General features: G+C 36.6%; 1 protein-coding gene across 1 annotated transcript in view; it reads left to right on the top strand.

Moving 5' to 3' along the window:
* The window catches only part of LOC113045128 (ephrin type-A receptor 3-like), a 107,543-nt gene that overhangs the window by 60,455 nt on the left and 28,511 nt on the right, over nt 1-18,577 (top strand). The window contains exons 6-8 of the mRNA XM_026205311.1: nt 738-850; nt 3,155-3,317; nt 5,531-5,639. Coding sequence (XP_026061096.1) covers nt 738-850; nt 3,155-3,317; nt 5,531-5,639 — 385 coding nt within the window. The remainder of the gene's footprint in view (nt 1-737; nt 851-3,154; nt 3,318-5,530; nt 5,640-18,577) is intronic.

The following is an 18,577-nucleotide window of genomic DNA, read 5'->3' on the forward strand; positions in this document are numbered from 1 at the left end:
TATTGTTTATTTTTATTTTTTTTATTTAAGAAATGCGCCAAACTTTTTTAATGGTATTTTATTTGTGATTTCAGTCTTTTTAAAATATTTTTCCAAAAATAAATAAAATCTATAACTATTAATCACATAAAAATTAACTGGTTAAAGAAAATGACATTAAACGTAATTTACTGTAATTAATGTGTGTCTCTCTCTTTGTGTGTGTGTGTGTGTGTGTGTGTGTGTGTATGTGTGTGTGTGAGTGCCTGGTGCAATTTTGAAGGCTGCTCGCAGATCTCAGAGTACAGAAAAGGTGAAGGACAGCAGGTGTATTTACCTCCAACCATCTGACCAAATATCTGACCCGCTGTCTCTGCTGCCATCTCCCTGCCCCCTCTCAGTCTCTTCCTCTCTCCGTCCTGCTGTAGTGAGAGAGATGAAGGGACAGACGAGAGAGACAGAGAAGGTGTTAGACTGTGTTTCAAGAGTGTAATTACCTGCTGTTGTGTGGCCCCTTTGTCTCTCTTTAGACAAAGGTTTCACTTGTGTGTATGTGTGTAAAGCACTCTCTGTAAGTCTGGGGATCGTGAGCTCTCAGAGGCTTCATTTTGTAGAGTAGAGTAGAGGGGTAACTGGAATAAAACCATATGGGTCAAGAGGCTCTAATTGAACTGAGGTGATCCTGAATTCTTCTAGATAGAATTGACCATTTTGTATGTACGTCATCACATTGTGCCTTTGTCTCACTCTGTTTGCAGTGAATGTGATCCTGAAGGAGAGAAAGAGTAAAGACAGTATCACACTGGCCTGGCAGGGACCCGACAGACCAAACGGAGTCATAGTGGAATATGAAGTCATCTACTATGAGAAGGTACATCTACTTTTCATCTCCTTCACTTTCTTCTTCTCTCCTCTTTTATTAGCATCTGAACAGGCCGAGTTATCATCCTCACACACAGATTGCACACATGCTTCTTTGACCTCCATTAAAAGCTGTAACGACTGCAGTTGTCCAGGCAGCCCTGGCATGTGTAATTGAGGGCTGAAGCATCATCGTGCCTTTGGGAATGAAAGCAATCAGTAGACCTTGTACAGCACTGCTCACACACATACATTATAATCAGCTCTTTAATTATAACGGGAGGATGAAACCAGGGTTGACCACACCGGTCAGAGAGAATACCTTCACTGTAATACTCACCTGTGTACACACACACACACACACACACACACACACACAGAATAAAGGACAACACAGTTGTTAATAAGTAATGATTTGTTTTTTAAATCTTGAAAATTTAACTGAACATTTTTAAATCTAATATTTTATTTTATGTAAATATTGATGTCTGATCAGCTTTTTGTGCATACACATTGAACAAGGTGATCTTCATTATATCCATATTTATATTACTTATATACATTATATACTTTGAGCGCGCTGTACTTCATATATCCAATATATGTTATAACCAATATTTTATGTTGAATTTTTTGGTTTTATTTTATTTTTACCATGCGCACACAATTGTTACTCAAGTAATCAAGGCTGTGAGGCATATAAATACAGTACATCCTTTATTTTTTTTTTATATTTAATAATAAATGTAAAACCATCTAATTAATTTCCGTTCAATAAATAAAAATTTATTTATTTATTTATTTATTTATTTATTTATTTATTTATTTATTTATTTATTTTTCTTTTTACATCAGTCCTGCACAGATGCGATCATTTGACCTAGTCTAGTCTGGCACACATACTGGTTGCTGTGGGATTATGGGATGTCAGCTCAGACTGAATGCCCAGATGGGTGTCTGGCATTGGAGATCGTGTGGTGCATGCTGTGTTTGTTGGAACTGGAATGATCCCACGCTCTCAGACACAAACCTGCTCTGCACTCCTTCATTCTGGGTGTGGTGGACAGGAACCAAGTCTTTCCCAGAACCCATTTGGTTATTGGATGCTCTTTGATATTTGTAAGAAATGTATTCATTTTGAAAGGTAGTTTTGACTGTTTTAATGGCTGGTAGCTAATGACTGATTTCTCTTTCTCTCATTTTGTCCTTTCTCGATTGATATGATTAGTTTATAAGATCATATTGCAAGATTTTATTTTATTTTTTATATTTTATATTTTGAATGCAAGTGGCTCCCAATAAAAGTGTCAGCCAAATGTTGGAATGTAAATGTAATGCATAACCAGACTGCTCACTGCAATTAAAAATCAGTCAGTCACATCCTAACTAGCACTTTCTACCAGCTTTTGTCTTTTTTGTGTACAATATGCATCATAGAATAAGTGTTAGCTGCCATGTTAAGTGTTAGCTGGCATTCTTGGTAATTACTATAAAGTTAATCAACTTACAGTATTCATAGACTCACAGTCACACACCACTGCAGATGTCTGACTCATGTAACTATAATCACACCAATAATCATGTCAAACAGTGTAAATTAAAGCCTTGGCCTGGTCTGTTAGCACCCCAGCATCTGCCTCTCTAAAATTGACTCAACATATGATGCCTGCTGGCTACAGTGTTAACATGCTGCTGAAATAATATCCTTCATTAATCCTCTTATGTCATATTCTACAGCACAACCTCGAAATTCTGCTGCTCTACATGCAGCACATCAACGCTGCCACCCTGCCGTTTACTTTAAACAGATTTAACAATAGATTAGACTGATTGGTTAACATTGCTAGCATAGCATCACAGTTAGATTTAACAGAAAGCTTGTCAAGACTTATAGATGTGTAATTCCATTATTTTTTTTTAATAAAAAATTAAAAAAATTAAATGTACAAAAAAACTGCTGTTTATTATATATATATATATATATATATATATATATATATATATATAATAATTTTATATATATATAATAATAATTTTATATATATAATATAATTTCCAATAATTTCCAATCATGTGACACTGAAGACTGTAGTTGAATAATGAAATTATGGATCAGGAAAATTTTCTTTCATAGGCATTTATATAGACCTTAATCGTTTAAACAGTCGTGTTATTCACATTAAAAATTGGACCGGAAGGCTATGCAACACTAAATTTTCCATCATTTTTTTTTTTTTTATCCTCAATCTCTTAATCCAGTTGAACAAATCTCACTGTAAGTCAATGTGAATGTTGCTGTGTTTCTCCGTTCCAGAACCAAAGAGACCAGAACTACACGGTCCTGAAGACCAAAGCCCACACAATGACAGTGGAGGGGCTGAAGCCGGGCACCACCTATGTGTTCAGAGTGAGGGCGCGCACTGACGGAGGCTACGGAAACTACGGTGGAGAGATAGAGCTTGAGACCAGTCATGAGGGTAATGATTTTATGCTTTTCTCAACAGTTTTCTATTTCTTTAATTTACTTCTATATATTTTGCATGTTTTGTTCCTCTTTCCATTGTTGAACAGATGCTGGGAGTTAAAGGACACTGTTTTTGAATTTAATATGAAGAGTTAGTGTGTGACTTATTTACCAATCCTCCTGCTTATGCTCAATGGGATGCGAGCACGGTGTGTGTCTTGTGAGGACAAACAAGGCTGTGTTGAGTCAATGTTCCTCTGATAGGGATCAAAGAATGGAGGCACATATTAAAGGGCTTTGGGGCATACGGTAAACACAGAGACCTTGTGGTATATGCACCTAATTTAAAGTATGTTACGGCCCAGCGAGCATCTCTGGAAGCATATCACAGAGCTCAGCGGACCTGATCTGCCAAGCTGAAAGTTAACGGAGTCCAGTATATTAATTGCTCTTTTAATAATATGAGAAATGCTTAAGCCGTTGGCTCACAGTGACATTCATAAACGGCTTACACCATGTGCATTTGTTCATACGATACACATCAGAGCAGAACAGGCAGCACTGTATATTGCATATGTTTAGTCTGATAATGTAGAAAAATCCAATTAAGAAACAATTGGCAAAATGTTAGGTTATTATAATAGAATGTTTTTTTTTTTTTTTTTTTTTTTTTTTACTTTCAACTTATCTTTCCAGGAGTTTTAGTAACTTTCACTTATTGTTAGTTTACTTTTAGTTTTTGCAGAGTAGTATAGTTGTAATTTATTTGTTATTTATTTTAGTCAGGGCTGCTAAATGCAATCTGCATTTAATAGCATTAAGTGCTGTCAGACGATTCATTGTGATTAATTGCATCCAAAATAAAAGTTTTTGTTTGCATAATATATGTATGAGTACTCTGTATATTCATTATATAAATACAAACACATACAGTATATATATTGAAACTATTTACGTCTTAACATGCATTTATTTATATAAATTTCCATATTATATATATATATATATATATAATATACAAGCATAACATATTTTTCTGAAATATATGCATACATGTGTGTGTATTTATATATAAATAATAAATATACACAGTACACACACATATATTATGTAAGAAAAAACGTTTTTACATTTTGTTTTTAATTTTTATTTTTTTTTATGTGATTAATCGCGACTAATCGCTTGACAGCACTAATGGCATTTTCATGTTTAATTCAAGTTGACTGTAAAGGTTTCCAGTTTTTATATATCACGAACCATGCTTGCCTCTGTTCTCGATGTCTTTTCTGATCATATCTTTTATTGTTCTGTCAAAATAATTGTCAAATTTAGAAAAACTGAGATAGAGAGAGAGAGATTCCTATTTAGCATATTTCATGCATCTGGTCCTGACTCAGGACGTTGCGATGTCTTTCTGTGCTTGGTGCAGTTGAAGGGAATTCTAAATCAATTTCTGTTGCTGGAGATATTCATTTTCCTGAAAGAGGTGGTTACTCATGCGTTGCCGGCCTTGATAAATGATGTATTTGTTTTGAGTAATGAGTCGATTGCGGCAGCAGAAAATCCATATACTCGCCGTGAAACTTTCAAACCGAGCCTGTTATTCCCTCTGTTAACATACCTATTTGGATGGCATGTGTAAATTAGAAAATTGCCTCCCGTCTTCGTCTACATATTTAGTAGCCAAACGCAGCTGGTTCTGCTTTTTCAAAGGAAACCAAAGTAAAGTTTGACACTGGAGCTAGGTATTTAACCCTCTCTGGGCCCTAAGAGACCACATCCTTTGAAAAATCTCCATGAAAGATGCTCTATTGGTAGTTTGATATAAAATATGAATCAATGCAATTTTTCACAAATGTCACTATACTGCATAAAAAAAATATTTTTTTTTAAGAATGCAGTAGTTAAAAGTGAAATATATAAGTTAATATTTTACTTTTGTTGTTCTTGTTCTTATTATTAAACACTTTTATTCCATTTTTATATTTCACAAAACAATACTATTTTTTCAATAGTAAACTATTTATTTATTGATTTGTTAAACATTTATAAATGAAATAATAAAATAATTGTATCAATAATAATGACAGTATTTCTAAATAACTGTAAGTCAGAGGAACTCATTGGGGTTTAGAGGCCGAACAGGAAGTGAAGCAATCTCAAAAACCGGACATGAGGGTTAACACTGATGCAAATATGTCTCTTTTTCTCTTTCTCCATCTTTAGATATGCTGGCCATTGGGGACCCTAACCAGTCGACAATCCTTGCGGTGTCCATAGCCGGTGGCATTGTGCTCCTTATCTTCCTGGTGGCATGTTTTGTAGTGAGTGGACGGTAAGAATAGGCTTAGTTTTAACACCATCTGACCTTTGCTTCAGTGGTTCCGTCCTTCGAAACCCTTCTTGGAGGTGTACTGGTCCCGAGGGCTGATATTACATTGCAAAATAAAACGCTTCTGTTCATTAGATCTGAGAGCTGCTGTCAAATGGTGATTTTACAAGAAACTGAACCTTGAATTAGAAAATGAAGTGTGGATTCTTCCGTGCCGAAGCATTTAAAAGAGCTAGAACAACCCAATACAGGCACTCGGTGAGGTGTGTCTTATAGGCTTCTAAAAACCAAGAAGAAAGCGTTTGAAATTGAAGTCTGAGGAGACGTTTTGCACTGCATCTTTACTATTCAAACAATAGCTGAAGCAGAAAAGACGGTGCAGTCAGCTGGATGAAACGTACTGAGCCTATAAATTAATGCTGATAATAAATATACTCTGACTGAATTAAATAGTGGTTTCTTTCTCGAACAAAGCTCGCCCGAAGTCTCTAAAAACATTAGTATTGATCTGAGGTGATTGCCTATCATGCTGAGTGCCCTATTCAGTATTGACTAGAAAAGACCCATGTTAGCCTGCTGAGAGCATGTAGAAATGCACGTAATGGATTCATGTGCACCAAATAATTAATCTCAAACCACTCAACTATAAACCAAAACAATAAATATGTAAGACTGAATACGCAAGACTAGAAAAAGTGGTGTACTAGAGTGATTCTCAGCAGGTTTTGCTCAGCTTCATGCATTTCCAATTAGAGCTGTCTTTTCGGAGTGAAAGCTGGAAAAACAGAATGCGTTGAGAGAACAGGCAGTGTTGACTGGTGCTCCTCAGATAACTGTAGAAGAGAAGACACGATATGGCCAATTACTGAAGATGGCTAGTAGTCTCATGTTTTTAGCACTGATATTTTAGAATTTGAAAAATAAAATTAAAGACACACTTTTTTCTAAAAAGATTTTGACAGTGTGTTGTCTTAAGTGTGTTGTTGGACTGTCAGCACATTAAACTCTTTCAGAGATGTTGCATCTCTAAATTCTTCTCCTTTGAGGAGCTGTTGGAAATTCAGAGGCTTGAACAATACGTTTCAACACAGTTACTGTCAGATTTCAAATGTTTGCTTTGAGCAATGTTTGTGGCAATGCTCATCCTTATGGCCTTCATTGTTTTTTTTTGTTGTTGTTGTTTTTGTTTTGTAGACTGATTTGTTGTCAATAGTTATTTAGTTAATAGTGTCAAGTTAAAACAGATCAACTTAAATGACCATGAGGGGTATAATTAGTCCTAATTAAACAGGGCTCACATAAGACATTCAGACACCGAAAAATGGTACAAAAGCTATACTGTAGACTTGCTAAGGCCGGGCATACACTGTGCGATTTTCATCCGATTTTGAGACGAATTCTGACTCGTGCGACTCTTTTTCGGGTCGGGCCGAATTTCAGCATTTTCATGCGTCGTCTGTCGTGCAGTGTTCGTGCAGTGTACAAGGGGAAACGAGAGGCGATAAGCCTCTCCCGACCGGCAATCGGTTGGTCGGATGGATTTCTGACATGTCAGAAATTTAGATCTCGTCTCGTGAGGTATCGCACTATTGAAGCAGGGCTACGAACCAATTTTCCGCGTTTCCCTCACTGCGCGTGCGTGAAACCATAAACGAAACCATGGTGACACCTGACACAGCGTGTAGTGTGGACTGAAGTGATGGAGGGATAACTTGTGGAGTTATGGCAAAGAAAAGAGGGGAAAAAACGCCTGCTTGCCTCCAGTTCGCGTTGCAAAATGGATTGATCAGCACACATAATTTTCTGAAACAGCCACAAACATCCGGGTTCTGAGGGATCCTACGTATTGATTCGGTTGATTCCTCACGTATAGTGTGAGCAGTCAAATCGCAACTCGGCAATCGGACCTTACAGTGAGCGCACAAAAATCATGAGCTTTGGCTTTACATCGCATGCGATCTACCCGTACAGTGTGAGTTGGTATCTTGCCGAAATCGCACCGAAATCGCACAGTGTATGCCAGCCTTAATATAATGCAGATATACAGGCTTTCCCACAAATTTGAGGGCCCCAAATGTCTTTTTATTATTTTACTGTGTTCATGTTTGCCAGAAGATTATTCCTTTGGCTACAGGCCTCAGACGTAAGTCTCTACTGTAGCACAGCTGTCTGACATACTATAGAAAGATTATGCAAACGGTATCGTTCTTCAGAGAGAAGTCAGGCCTCAATAACCCCTGCCGGCCAGCTATATGTCCTCCAGCTGAACCGTTGGCTTACATTCAAACATTGAGAAGAGTTTCACTTCATGCAGCTCAGGATTTCAGGGCAAGAGATCGAAAAGCATAATCACCTTACTACTCTTCACGTCTTGGTCTGCTAAAATCCCTGTTGAGTCCATTTTGTTTCCTCTTACCATGAGGTCTTTATAGCTGCCAAGTATATCCATCTTGTTTATATATTTTGTATATCCAAGAAAGAGCAAGTGATCAAACAAATGAACAAATGAGTGAAAGAACAAATGCAGTAACAAGCAAACAATTGAATGAAGGAATGAGTGAATTAATAAAAAAATAAAAATAAAAAGACAATAACAAACAGTAGCGGAGTGGCTAGTTAGACTTGCAGTATTCAGCTTGTGTTACTTCATTATTTTCAATCTTTATTCCACATACTCCTCTTCTCTCTCTCTCTCTCTCTCTCTCTCTCTCACTCTCCCTCCCTCTTTCTCTCTTTTCTGTCTGTAAAAACATGAGCAATATTTTGCTAAGGCTACGCTACCGTTAGCATATTTTTGTACTGTTGACTTCACCTGGCTCACAGAGATAATGCATAATTTAGAGATTTTAACATCAGCATTGCCAGCTCCACTGCTATAATACTTGCAGCCTACGAGAAAGACTAGGAGGATGGGATCTGTGCTTTAATATAATCGTTTGAAATACACCTAATTAGCGTCATTCTCCCTGAAAAAAGGGGAGCATGATTAGCATACCATAAAAATGAATTTTTTAAACAGTCATAAAGTCAAATTCTCAATTATAAAACTATAAGTGCACTGGCTAATCGAAATAAAGTTTTAGTTGGAGCCATTAGCGCAGAAGCTATTCCCTTCTCTTCTTTCCATTCCCTGTGATCTCTTTCGTTTTTGTGTGAATACAACAGCTGAGATCAAAATAAGTAAATAAATAAATAATGCTATTTTAATTTGCTTGTTCAGTGCATCAGGGACTTACATTTGGCTGACAGAATATGGAATATTTGTGGTCTTGTATATGGCCAACAGGAGAAACTGGCATGTGTTACAGCAGGCAGATGGTGTTCACTCATCAAATTCGGACTACAATTTCTTTTTAAAAGTCTGTTTCCCTAAAAAGCAATTAAAACCCGGCAGGTGGGTGTTAACGGCTGGGAAACTCCTGCAAGTTCAGCTCTCCGACTTATCAAACATCACTTCTGCTCTCATCATTGCCAGACAATTATTTTTGTTTTTAACTCATGAGAAAAGTTGGAAAACGTATTTTACTCCCACGTCTAACTCTCTCTATCCTTTAGGATAATCTCTTTTAAGCCGTATCCTCAGTGGAGCGCCTAATTATTTGGCGTGCACGCTACACATGCCAATATTTGTCTTTTAATTACATTTTTAATATTTTCTGCTGCACGCAAATCAAGCAAGCGCATTCTTTTTGATTAATTATCAATAGCTACTGTTTTTGTTTTAATATTCAATAAATTATTCATACAAATTGCAGTATCATGCATCTCAAAGATGATGTTCCCTCGTTTAAATAGTTAGTAATAGTTCAGCCAATAATGAAAATTTGCTGAAAATGTACTTACCCTCAGGCAATCCAAGATGCAGATGAGTTTTGAGAAAAAACAAATTGGGATTTTATAAGTGTATACTGTGCTTATAAACCCATATACCGCCTTTCACCATCAAGACGGTGGAAATCATTTTGGGATACCACAAGAGATCATTCACTTATCTCCTTGATGATGCTAGGATGGCACAGATGGATCTGTCTCTGTAATGAAAGATGAAGTGCACAGGAAGATTTTCAAGCCGATCTAATCAGACAGAAGCAGCAGCTCTTTGTCAATGAGATGTTATCTTCGAAGCATCTGCTACAGGCCTTGGGTTATTCTTAAAACTTAATGATGACATGAAAGTGTGCTTCATATGCTCACTCACTCTCCTGTGAATCGAACGAGCTCTTCATGCTCTCCAACATGTTTTTGATAATTTTCATCTTCCCATTATCTCTCCAACAGGTTGTTGCGCTGCCATTTTTGTAATGGATTTCTGCATAACATGTTCAGTTTTACCTCAAGTGTGCCTGTGTGTGCTAACATCGAAGTGATATCTTTGATTGGCCAAATGGCACCAATTTAACAATTTAACGTTTGGCTCTTTTTTTTTCTGCCCTGGTATAAATGCATCTGTGCTGCTAGCAGCAGACTTACCAAAGTGCAATGTTTTAGAGCCAAAACTACTTATAAACTGAAGAGCTGTCCCATTATAAAAGCTGAAATGGTGAACACAAAGCTTCATAGGAGCTCAGTTTTCAAGTCTATAGCCAGCGGGCCCTTCTCAGTTCATTCTCATTTACACACTCATGTGCAAACACATTCACACACATGCTTCTCACGTTTATCCAGAGGTGTAATGGTTCTCCCATCCTCTTAACGTGATGGACTGGCCTCTCACCGCAATATACTTGCTGTGTGTGAAAGCATTCTTTGGCAGCGGTGCCGCTGCTATAATTGTTTCTATAGGATGGACGGCACTATAGCTCAGTTCATTTTGAGCGGTGCGATTTGAGTAGCGACTGAAATATCGCATAGTCAGCAAAAAAGAGAAGTAAACACTGAGATAATGAAAGCAAAGCAAGCTGCCGCCTGTCAAGCGCAATTATACAGGAAGGGAATCTTAAACCTCTTGCTAGGAAAGAAGTGACAGGCCTGTTTGTGTGGTTCGAGCTTTAAGTCTTCAGGGAGGGAGTGTAGATTTCCATGTGCTGTAGTACTTTTCTCAGAAAACTTTGCTCAAAACAACAAAATAAAGTTAGATTTTAGGTTAAGGAATTGGAACTATGATTGTTTTTTCTAATAATAATAATAATTGTATTATTATAAAATACCATTGTTATAATGCTTTATGAAAATGTAATATTATTATTAATAATAATAATTATATAAAAAGTTATAAAAATAGCATTTAAATAATAAAATAACTTTTATTATGCTTTATGAAAATATTTATTATTATTATTATTATTATTATTATTATTATTATTATTATTATTATTATTATTATTATGAATATATAATTATAAAAATATTATTATTATTATTATGCATTATGAAAATGTTATATTATTATTTGAGTACATTCATACAATATAACATTAATGTTGTTGTTATATAGTTTTATATAGTGCTTTTGTAAAAATAATAATAATAATGAGAATATAATATTTTGTAAAAATAATAATAATAATGAGAATATATATATATATATATATATTAGAATTATAACTTTAAAGATTGCTTTCATAATTTACTGAATAAATAACCTTTCACGATTTGTATCATTAGTATTTATTATCTCTAATTAAAAGTCAACCGGAATGAACCTGCAATCACGCTAAGTCTAATTTACACAGTCGTTTTTCGCCAAAACAAAGGCATGCACTTTACGTCCTTTCATTTTCTTCGGGCCGATTAGCAAATGAGAGTTTTATTACATGCGTGGCCCCTGCATAGATTAGGGCGGCACTAGTCATCATGTCAGAGGTCAAACTCCTTAATTAATTGGATTCTGACTGCTGTACTGAATCAAACTAATAAAAAGCGGCTCTCAGAAATAGGATCATTATCGCCGCAATTTTCTCTCCTGCATTCTCAATTACTGTAATGAATCGTTAACAAATGAGATGTTTCTCCACACCTATCAGAAACACGTCCTGGAATTTAGCACATATCTCAATTTAATCTCTTCACTTCACTAATAATGACTTTAGCTGGAGTAAATCTTTTTTTTAAATAGCAAGCACAGGCCTTGGAGATCTGCCAGGTCTGCTCCAACTGAGAAAGGAGCCAAAAGAAAGTAGCTTAAAGAAATGAGGGATCAAGAGACGAGGGACGAGCATTTTGTTTCGCATTCATTCTGGCTATCTGTTATTGCTTGATAATGTAATGACCGTACGATGCAGCAATGACGGCTCCTGTGAGCTGGAGCCGTGGGTGTCGCTGATTGCCATTAATCTGAAGAGCCACTCCGCATGATGAAAGCGTTAGGGAGCGTGAGGCATTTCTCTGTCCGTCTCCATCCTATTAGCACTGTGGCAAACACACCGAATGATTAGAAATCGTCTGATCTTTGAAAAAAGCCTGTCGTTTATGCTAATCAGCCCTGCTGACAGCCACTGCGGGCCAAAACATTCCCTCACCAAAAATACGGAGCAGTGGAGAGCCTCTCTGTGCATTCCTTTCAGGTTCATTGTCAATTTTTCGAGGCTAATTTTGTACGGACACTGTGTAGTGTTGGTGTGTGCGATGTAGATGTTCTGAAGCCCAAAAACAAAACCTATTCCTATTTTTCTCCCTCTCTCTTTATTGGCATGACAGTATAGTGAACAAAGGGTTCAGAACAAAGTGCTGTCATTTGTTACATTTCTTCATTATGGAATGTTGACGAGATCATTCACATAATTTTCTTTTTTGTTCATCAGTAATAGAGGCCTCTCAAAAGCATTTACTTTGATTCTGACTTCAAACACGGACACTGCTGTCTAATCTGAATTATAACAAGAACGCTTCGCTTCAGATGTTAACAACATATCAAAGCAACTTATTTTGCGGCAATCTTCAAAATAAAAGTTCTTCAGTGTTCGCTGCAGTACCTCAGGTTCAACTCTTTTTATCAAGCATTATATTTCATTGTACATTTGAGTTATTTGGACTGTAGAGATCTTTAGAGATTAAAAAAAAAAAAAAAATTATTTGAGATTCTAGGTTCTTTAAATCAGCATGCCGTAGTCAACCAAAACATTAAATACGCTTATCATTTACTCACCCTCATGTTGTTCCAAAGGTGTTTTTTTTTTTTTGGTCCATACTAGGGGCTTCCCCGACTAAGGGTTTTCATAGTTGGATCTGAATCTTGCCGATATTCGACTGATGGACGAATCATACATTTATGGGCAGGGCAAAATACATTAACAAGCGTCAAGTCAGACATTCGAATAACATAATTACTGATGTTAACACGCAGGGAAAATGTGTAATGAACACCTTGTAGATATAAACGGTTAACAATTAACATTTTGATTTTATTTATTTTTTAAAGAACAATAGTGCTTTCATTATAACGTTAGCCTAAAATGGTAGCAGTTAATGTTCTGCATTTCTGTTTTGAGCTGTGCGCGCTGAAGATGACCAGTAGAGTGATGCATTTGATAGCAAGTTGTTAATCAATGGGATTCAACTCATAATTTCATATAGTATATGCTTCGTTATTTATACAACATAACGTTAATATTAAGGCTATTTGCAAAAGGGCCCAAATGCACATGAACATATCTGTGAGGCTCCTTTTGTGGATGCGTTCCTCATGAAACAATGTGCAGAAACACATTAGCTAAACTGTAAAAATTCACAGCGTTTTATTATAATGGTCTTCTCAATATAATAGTATGTATATAACAGTCCCAGTCATAGATATTAATATTCTGCATTGTAGTTTGACCTGCTCGCGCTGTGCACCGAAGAGATATCACTGTAGTACTACAATGAAGCCCTTGACTCAAAACCAAATGCATCTTATATCAGGTAAATAATATATCCACAATATACATACACCAGCTAAAATGTTTTGAAATAACTTGTACCCTACCTGATCGAAAAAATCCAGTCTCTGCCTGTGTCAGTTTGAGTCTTGGTAAAGTTTTAAATGCCTGCCTCCAAGATGCTTCTCTGTGGGTCACGGATTATGGAAAGTGAAACATAACTCTATAGGGGTGGTTGGATTTATTCATGCACTTTAAAATATTAATTTGAAGCTTCTTTCTTTTCAGATTCTTATGTCATAATAGGCTGTATATTAACTTATTGGAAGAATACCGTTAGTTCTATGTGAAATCAGACATTTGAGCTCCCACATATAGTCAAAATTGCATAATCAATAACACCCGCTGAATATTTCACTGTTAGATTGGTAGTCGAATCAAGCTCCTTGAATCAAAGCATCGATTCGTCGACTATTCGGGGTCACGCCTAGTCCATACATTGAAAGTCAATAAGGTCCAGTGTTGCTTTGGACTAGAGCCCGACCGATATGGTTTTTTGGGGGCCGATGCCGATGCCGATATTAACTCGAAAAGAGCCGATTTATAAGCCGATATTTTGATTTTGAAAATAAACTGGATATTAGACCCATTTCCTATATACTGCACTTACACAACATTCAATAGCAAAATATCTGCCTGTTCTATGTATGTGGGCTGTATAAACCATTTTCCAGAAGAGATTATGTAAAAAAAAAAAAAAGCCTTAGATTATAGTCTCAATGACTAAACAATTGCACATCAAAAGTATATATTTTTTAATGATAAAAAAAAACAGCCTGATTTTAAACATTTAACACTTTTACTTTCTTCCAGTTGAAGCTGGTTTTAACAGTCTGTGTGTGTTCTGTAAATAAATTATAATACTAAAGTTAAAGTATTTGCAGAAGTAGTCCCACACTTTGCTGCTACAGCATGCCCTTTTTCAGCCATCTGTAGGGCAGAAAGAGACAGAGAAAGAATAAGCATGTGTATTAATAATATCACCATGTATCATTACTCGTGTCATCATTAGAATTAGAATTATAATAAACAGGGATCTCCTACATAGGCAAAAATGAGAAATATATATATATATTTTATTTGTCAACCAATAGGTATTACCGATTACCTACTTCTATTTAACAATATTACAACATTTTCCTGTTATGTCTTTAAAGCTGCTTTGAAACAATCTGTAAAAAATAAAAATAAATAAAATAAAAAAAGCGCTTGTTCAGCTCACATTTATTTACATGTCCTATCTGGTTAATCATTTCTGACGCATCTAGTCGAAGTTGAATGGTTAACGTTAGTGTCATGAACACACCGCTGTCAATCAAGTTAATAGCAAGCATTTAAGGGGCCTGCTAAAAAGGAAGCTATATTAGCGTTAGAATAACATAAGGCTGTAAATATCGAATATTTTAGTAATCGAGTCTATGATAGGCTTTTGTACATTCTGCTGAACAACAGCCTTTAACTGGACTTTTATTTTGACAGGTTGGCGTACATTTACAGTTCTGTGTATGTGATGTGATGCTGCTTTTACTTAAATCAAACGGTCAAATGCTCATGAAGTGACTGTCAGAGCAGTTCTGGAGATGTTGTTCATGTGTTCACGTGATTATTTAGTGAGACAGCAGACGCTGAATTCAACGCGAGCTTAATGCGCTTACGTGTGTTTAATGAATGAAGAGGCGCTTCTGCGCCATTCATTAACAGAGACACGCAGAACATGCAGGATTCATATTTAAAAAGACTATTCCGGCTTAATACTTACAGATATTCGTCCATATCGTGATTTGATGTAAGTGCAATGACCTATTTTTAATGAATTCATTCAATAACATAACAGCTGTTGTTTTTTCGAGGCACGCTGAACATAACTTCTAGTCATTGCCCCCCTGCCACAGTTACCCGGTCATTATGTGGGAAACACTGCAGATATATTTAGAATAAGTTAAACGATAACGTTATAGTTTGACCTCTTATTAACGTTCGCACTCTTCCACTGATAAACATGGTATTAGCTCTGTGGCTAATCTAATATAGCAATGCATTAAGCGGCTGTAAGTGATGTTACAGAATATTTATAAGTGATAATGATAGGACCGTTAGCTAGAACTACCACATCATTGTATATACAGTGTATGAACTAAATCATTTCACATGAAGAACGACAGACTCACCGTCAAAACAGAAAAAAAAAATCTCCGTGGCTGGCTTGGCTGATCGCTTTCTTCGCTAGTGGATTTCTGGCGCTGTTGTCAACTCTGGAGCTGCAGAGCTCCCTCTGGTGGGTAAACTATGCAACACTCATAACATGAGTAAAGCATGAGACTGTTTCTCATCATTCATCGGCCGTTATAAACGCCGATGCCGATTTAAATGCAATAAGCTCATATCGGCCGATAATATCGGCCGGCCGATATATCGGTCGGGCTCTACTTTGGACCCAACTGATTTTAATTGTCTGGGCAAAAACAGCTGAAACATTCTTCAGAATATCATATATTGTGTTTTGCGGAAGAAAGACAGTCATATTTGGTTGGAATGACATGATTTATTTGTATTTTTATTTTTTTTATTTTTTGGTGGACTATCTCTTTAAGAAACTATGATGTCACACCAAGGACTATTGAAATGTCTAAATATCTACAGTACATAGCCCTTAAGCAGAGATGCCCAGACTTCCCTCTCCCTAGACACTTCCTCCAGCTCTTCCGGGGGGATACCAAGGCATTTTCAGGTCAGCCTAGAGACATAGTACCTCCAGCGTGTCCTTTCCATTCCACAAAATGTTCTTTATAGTGGAAAAATATTCTTGAGATTTTTTTTTTTTTTTTTTTATGGTTCTTCTATGGCATAAATGTGAGAATTCCATTTTATTTAAGAGAATAAAAAGTCCGTTGTGGAACTTTGAAAAGTTCTTCTGTAGCATCAGGTTGTGAAAGTTTTAGTTTAGCTTGGAAGAGTGCTCAGTATCTCAGTATTTTTAAACTAAATAATTTTCCGGAATTTCTAAAACCTTATTAGAAATCCAGAATAAGCTGCATGAATTTGCTGTAGACATGTTGCAGTCCTGGACAAAGGTCCCTTTGTCTCCTACGTGTCTTTATTTCTCCCATTAATAAAAAGTAAAATCCACATATCAGCTTGACCGTAGCTGTTTTGTGTCGTCAGCATTGGCGGTTATCTCAAGGTCACATGCTTATTTTCAAATGAAAGGCTAAGGTTGGTCACCTCCCGTTTTAATGCTGTGAAAAACACAAGGTAATCAAACAAGCAATTAAGCATTATGGGAGGAAATAACTTCATGCTGTGCCCTTTGCAGGCTCCTTTCAGGTTTTACAGCTCTTCCCCAGCCCAGACGTGCGCCAAACAGGAAATCAACATTTAAGACCGCCTGCCATTCATCACTCTGAGATGAGGAGGATGTTTAAAAGGTGGAACGGAGCAGTAGTGAAGGTCAGCGTGGAGGTCAGACGTGTGTATTTTGCTGAAGCCTACGATAAACACCCAGTTTCGTTTTAATAAAAATCAAGGTCAAAAAGGATGTTTTAATTTCAAGTTTATTATAAACTGACCGGTATTTCAAAGGGTCATCGCTTTGACCAAACAGTCACTGATTACTCTTTAGCAAAAGGCTTACTTGATGCAGACTCTCTTGCTCCCGTTTCTACGGCGGTCCACTTTGTGTTTGTAAAATGAGATGCCGGATGAATTAAACCAGATGAGGTGATCGTATTTCAACACACTGCTGGAGCGCGAGGGTAAGGGCAGCGGCAGCCATGGGAATACCTGAACCATTTTTTTCACCTAATTGCGAGTCAGTTAGAAACAGTTGGCAAGGACATGTGGCTGGGGAGGCTTTAATGGAGATGAATGGAATGCCAGGAGGATAGAGGAGAACCCTGACCCGTCCTCCTATTTCTGTAGTCCTGCTTGTCTTGATCGACTGATCTGATTATCGAGAAAGCCTGCTTGTCATATAACATATTTCTCATAATACAGCTTGTTTGTCGTCATTTTTCCGAAGTTTGAATTTCGAGAAGGTTCAGTCAAGGTTGAGAAGTTCCTTTGTGTCTTTCCAGCCTTTGAACTTCCATTAGATTCACATTTCAATTTGATACTGTTTGGTTTCAAAGCCTCTCTTTACATCCATATTTACTCAGTTTAAAGGTATCAAAGTTTCTTCTAAAGGAGTCTCGGCATAAAAAAAAAAAAACATCCATCTGAGCTCACGCAGAGGAGAAAGTTCCCTTCTGTTTGATCACGCCGCCGTCTTTGTCTGGCCAGCTTTCTTGATCCTAAAGAAATTCTGTTTTGGGGAGAGCCATTTTTCACACCAGGCACCTCGCAGAGATGTGGGAATCAAAAAGCGCCTTAGTCAGGGCAGAGGCTGATGGGAATGGGCTCTAACAGCTCTAGGGTTCCTGTTACAGCAGATCACTTTCTCCCCAAGTCTCATTTCAATAGCGTTAGTATGCTGCAGCCCAACTGAGCGCTCCGAGCAGAAAGAACACTGTCAGCAAAATCAGCAGCTCTGCTCCGACTCAAAGAGTGTCAAGATGTAGATGTGAAAATATAGCGAGAGAGATGAAGGGAGAGGAGAAACCATTGTGATGGAAGTTCCAGAAAATGAAAAGGTCAGTTAAGAGATAAGGAAAGAATAAAAATAACGGAAACATTGTGCCACATGCATAAAATTCCTGCTTGCATTTTTATTCGTACATTTTATGTTTCGCTATGGCTGAATTCATGTGATCAAAAATGTAATAATTTTGTAAAATATTATTGCAGTAATTTTCTATTTTAATGCATTTTAATGTGTACTTTATTCCTTTTATGGCAAACCTGAGTAATTTTTTAGCAGCATTTACTCCAGCTTTAGTGTAACACGGTACTTCAGAAATAATTTCCAAAAATCATTTATTAGCAATTTTGAAAAAGTTTGTGCTGCTTAAAACCCCCAAAACCCCCAAATTGTACTATACTAACAAAGCTATTTAAATCTAAATAAGAGTAAGATGTATAAAATAAGACAAATGATGATGAATAGTTCACCGAAAAAATAAATAAAAATAAATATAAATATATATATAT

This window comes from Carassius auratus, chromosome 27, assembly GCF_003368295.1.
Source record: "Carassius auratus strain Wakin chromosome 27, ASM336829v1, whole genome shotgun sequence".
In the NCBI taxonomy this organism is placed as follows: Eukaryota; Metazoa; Chordata; class Actinopteri; order Cypriniformes; family Cyprinidae; genus Carassius; species Carassius auratus.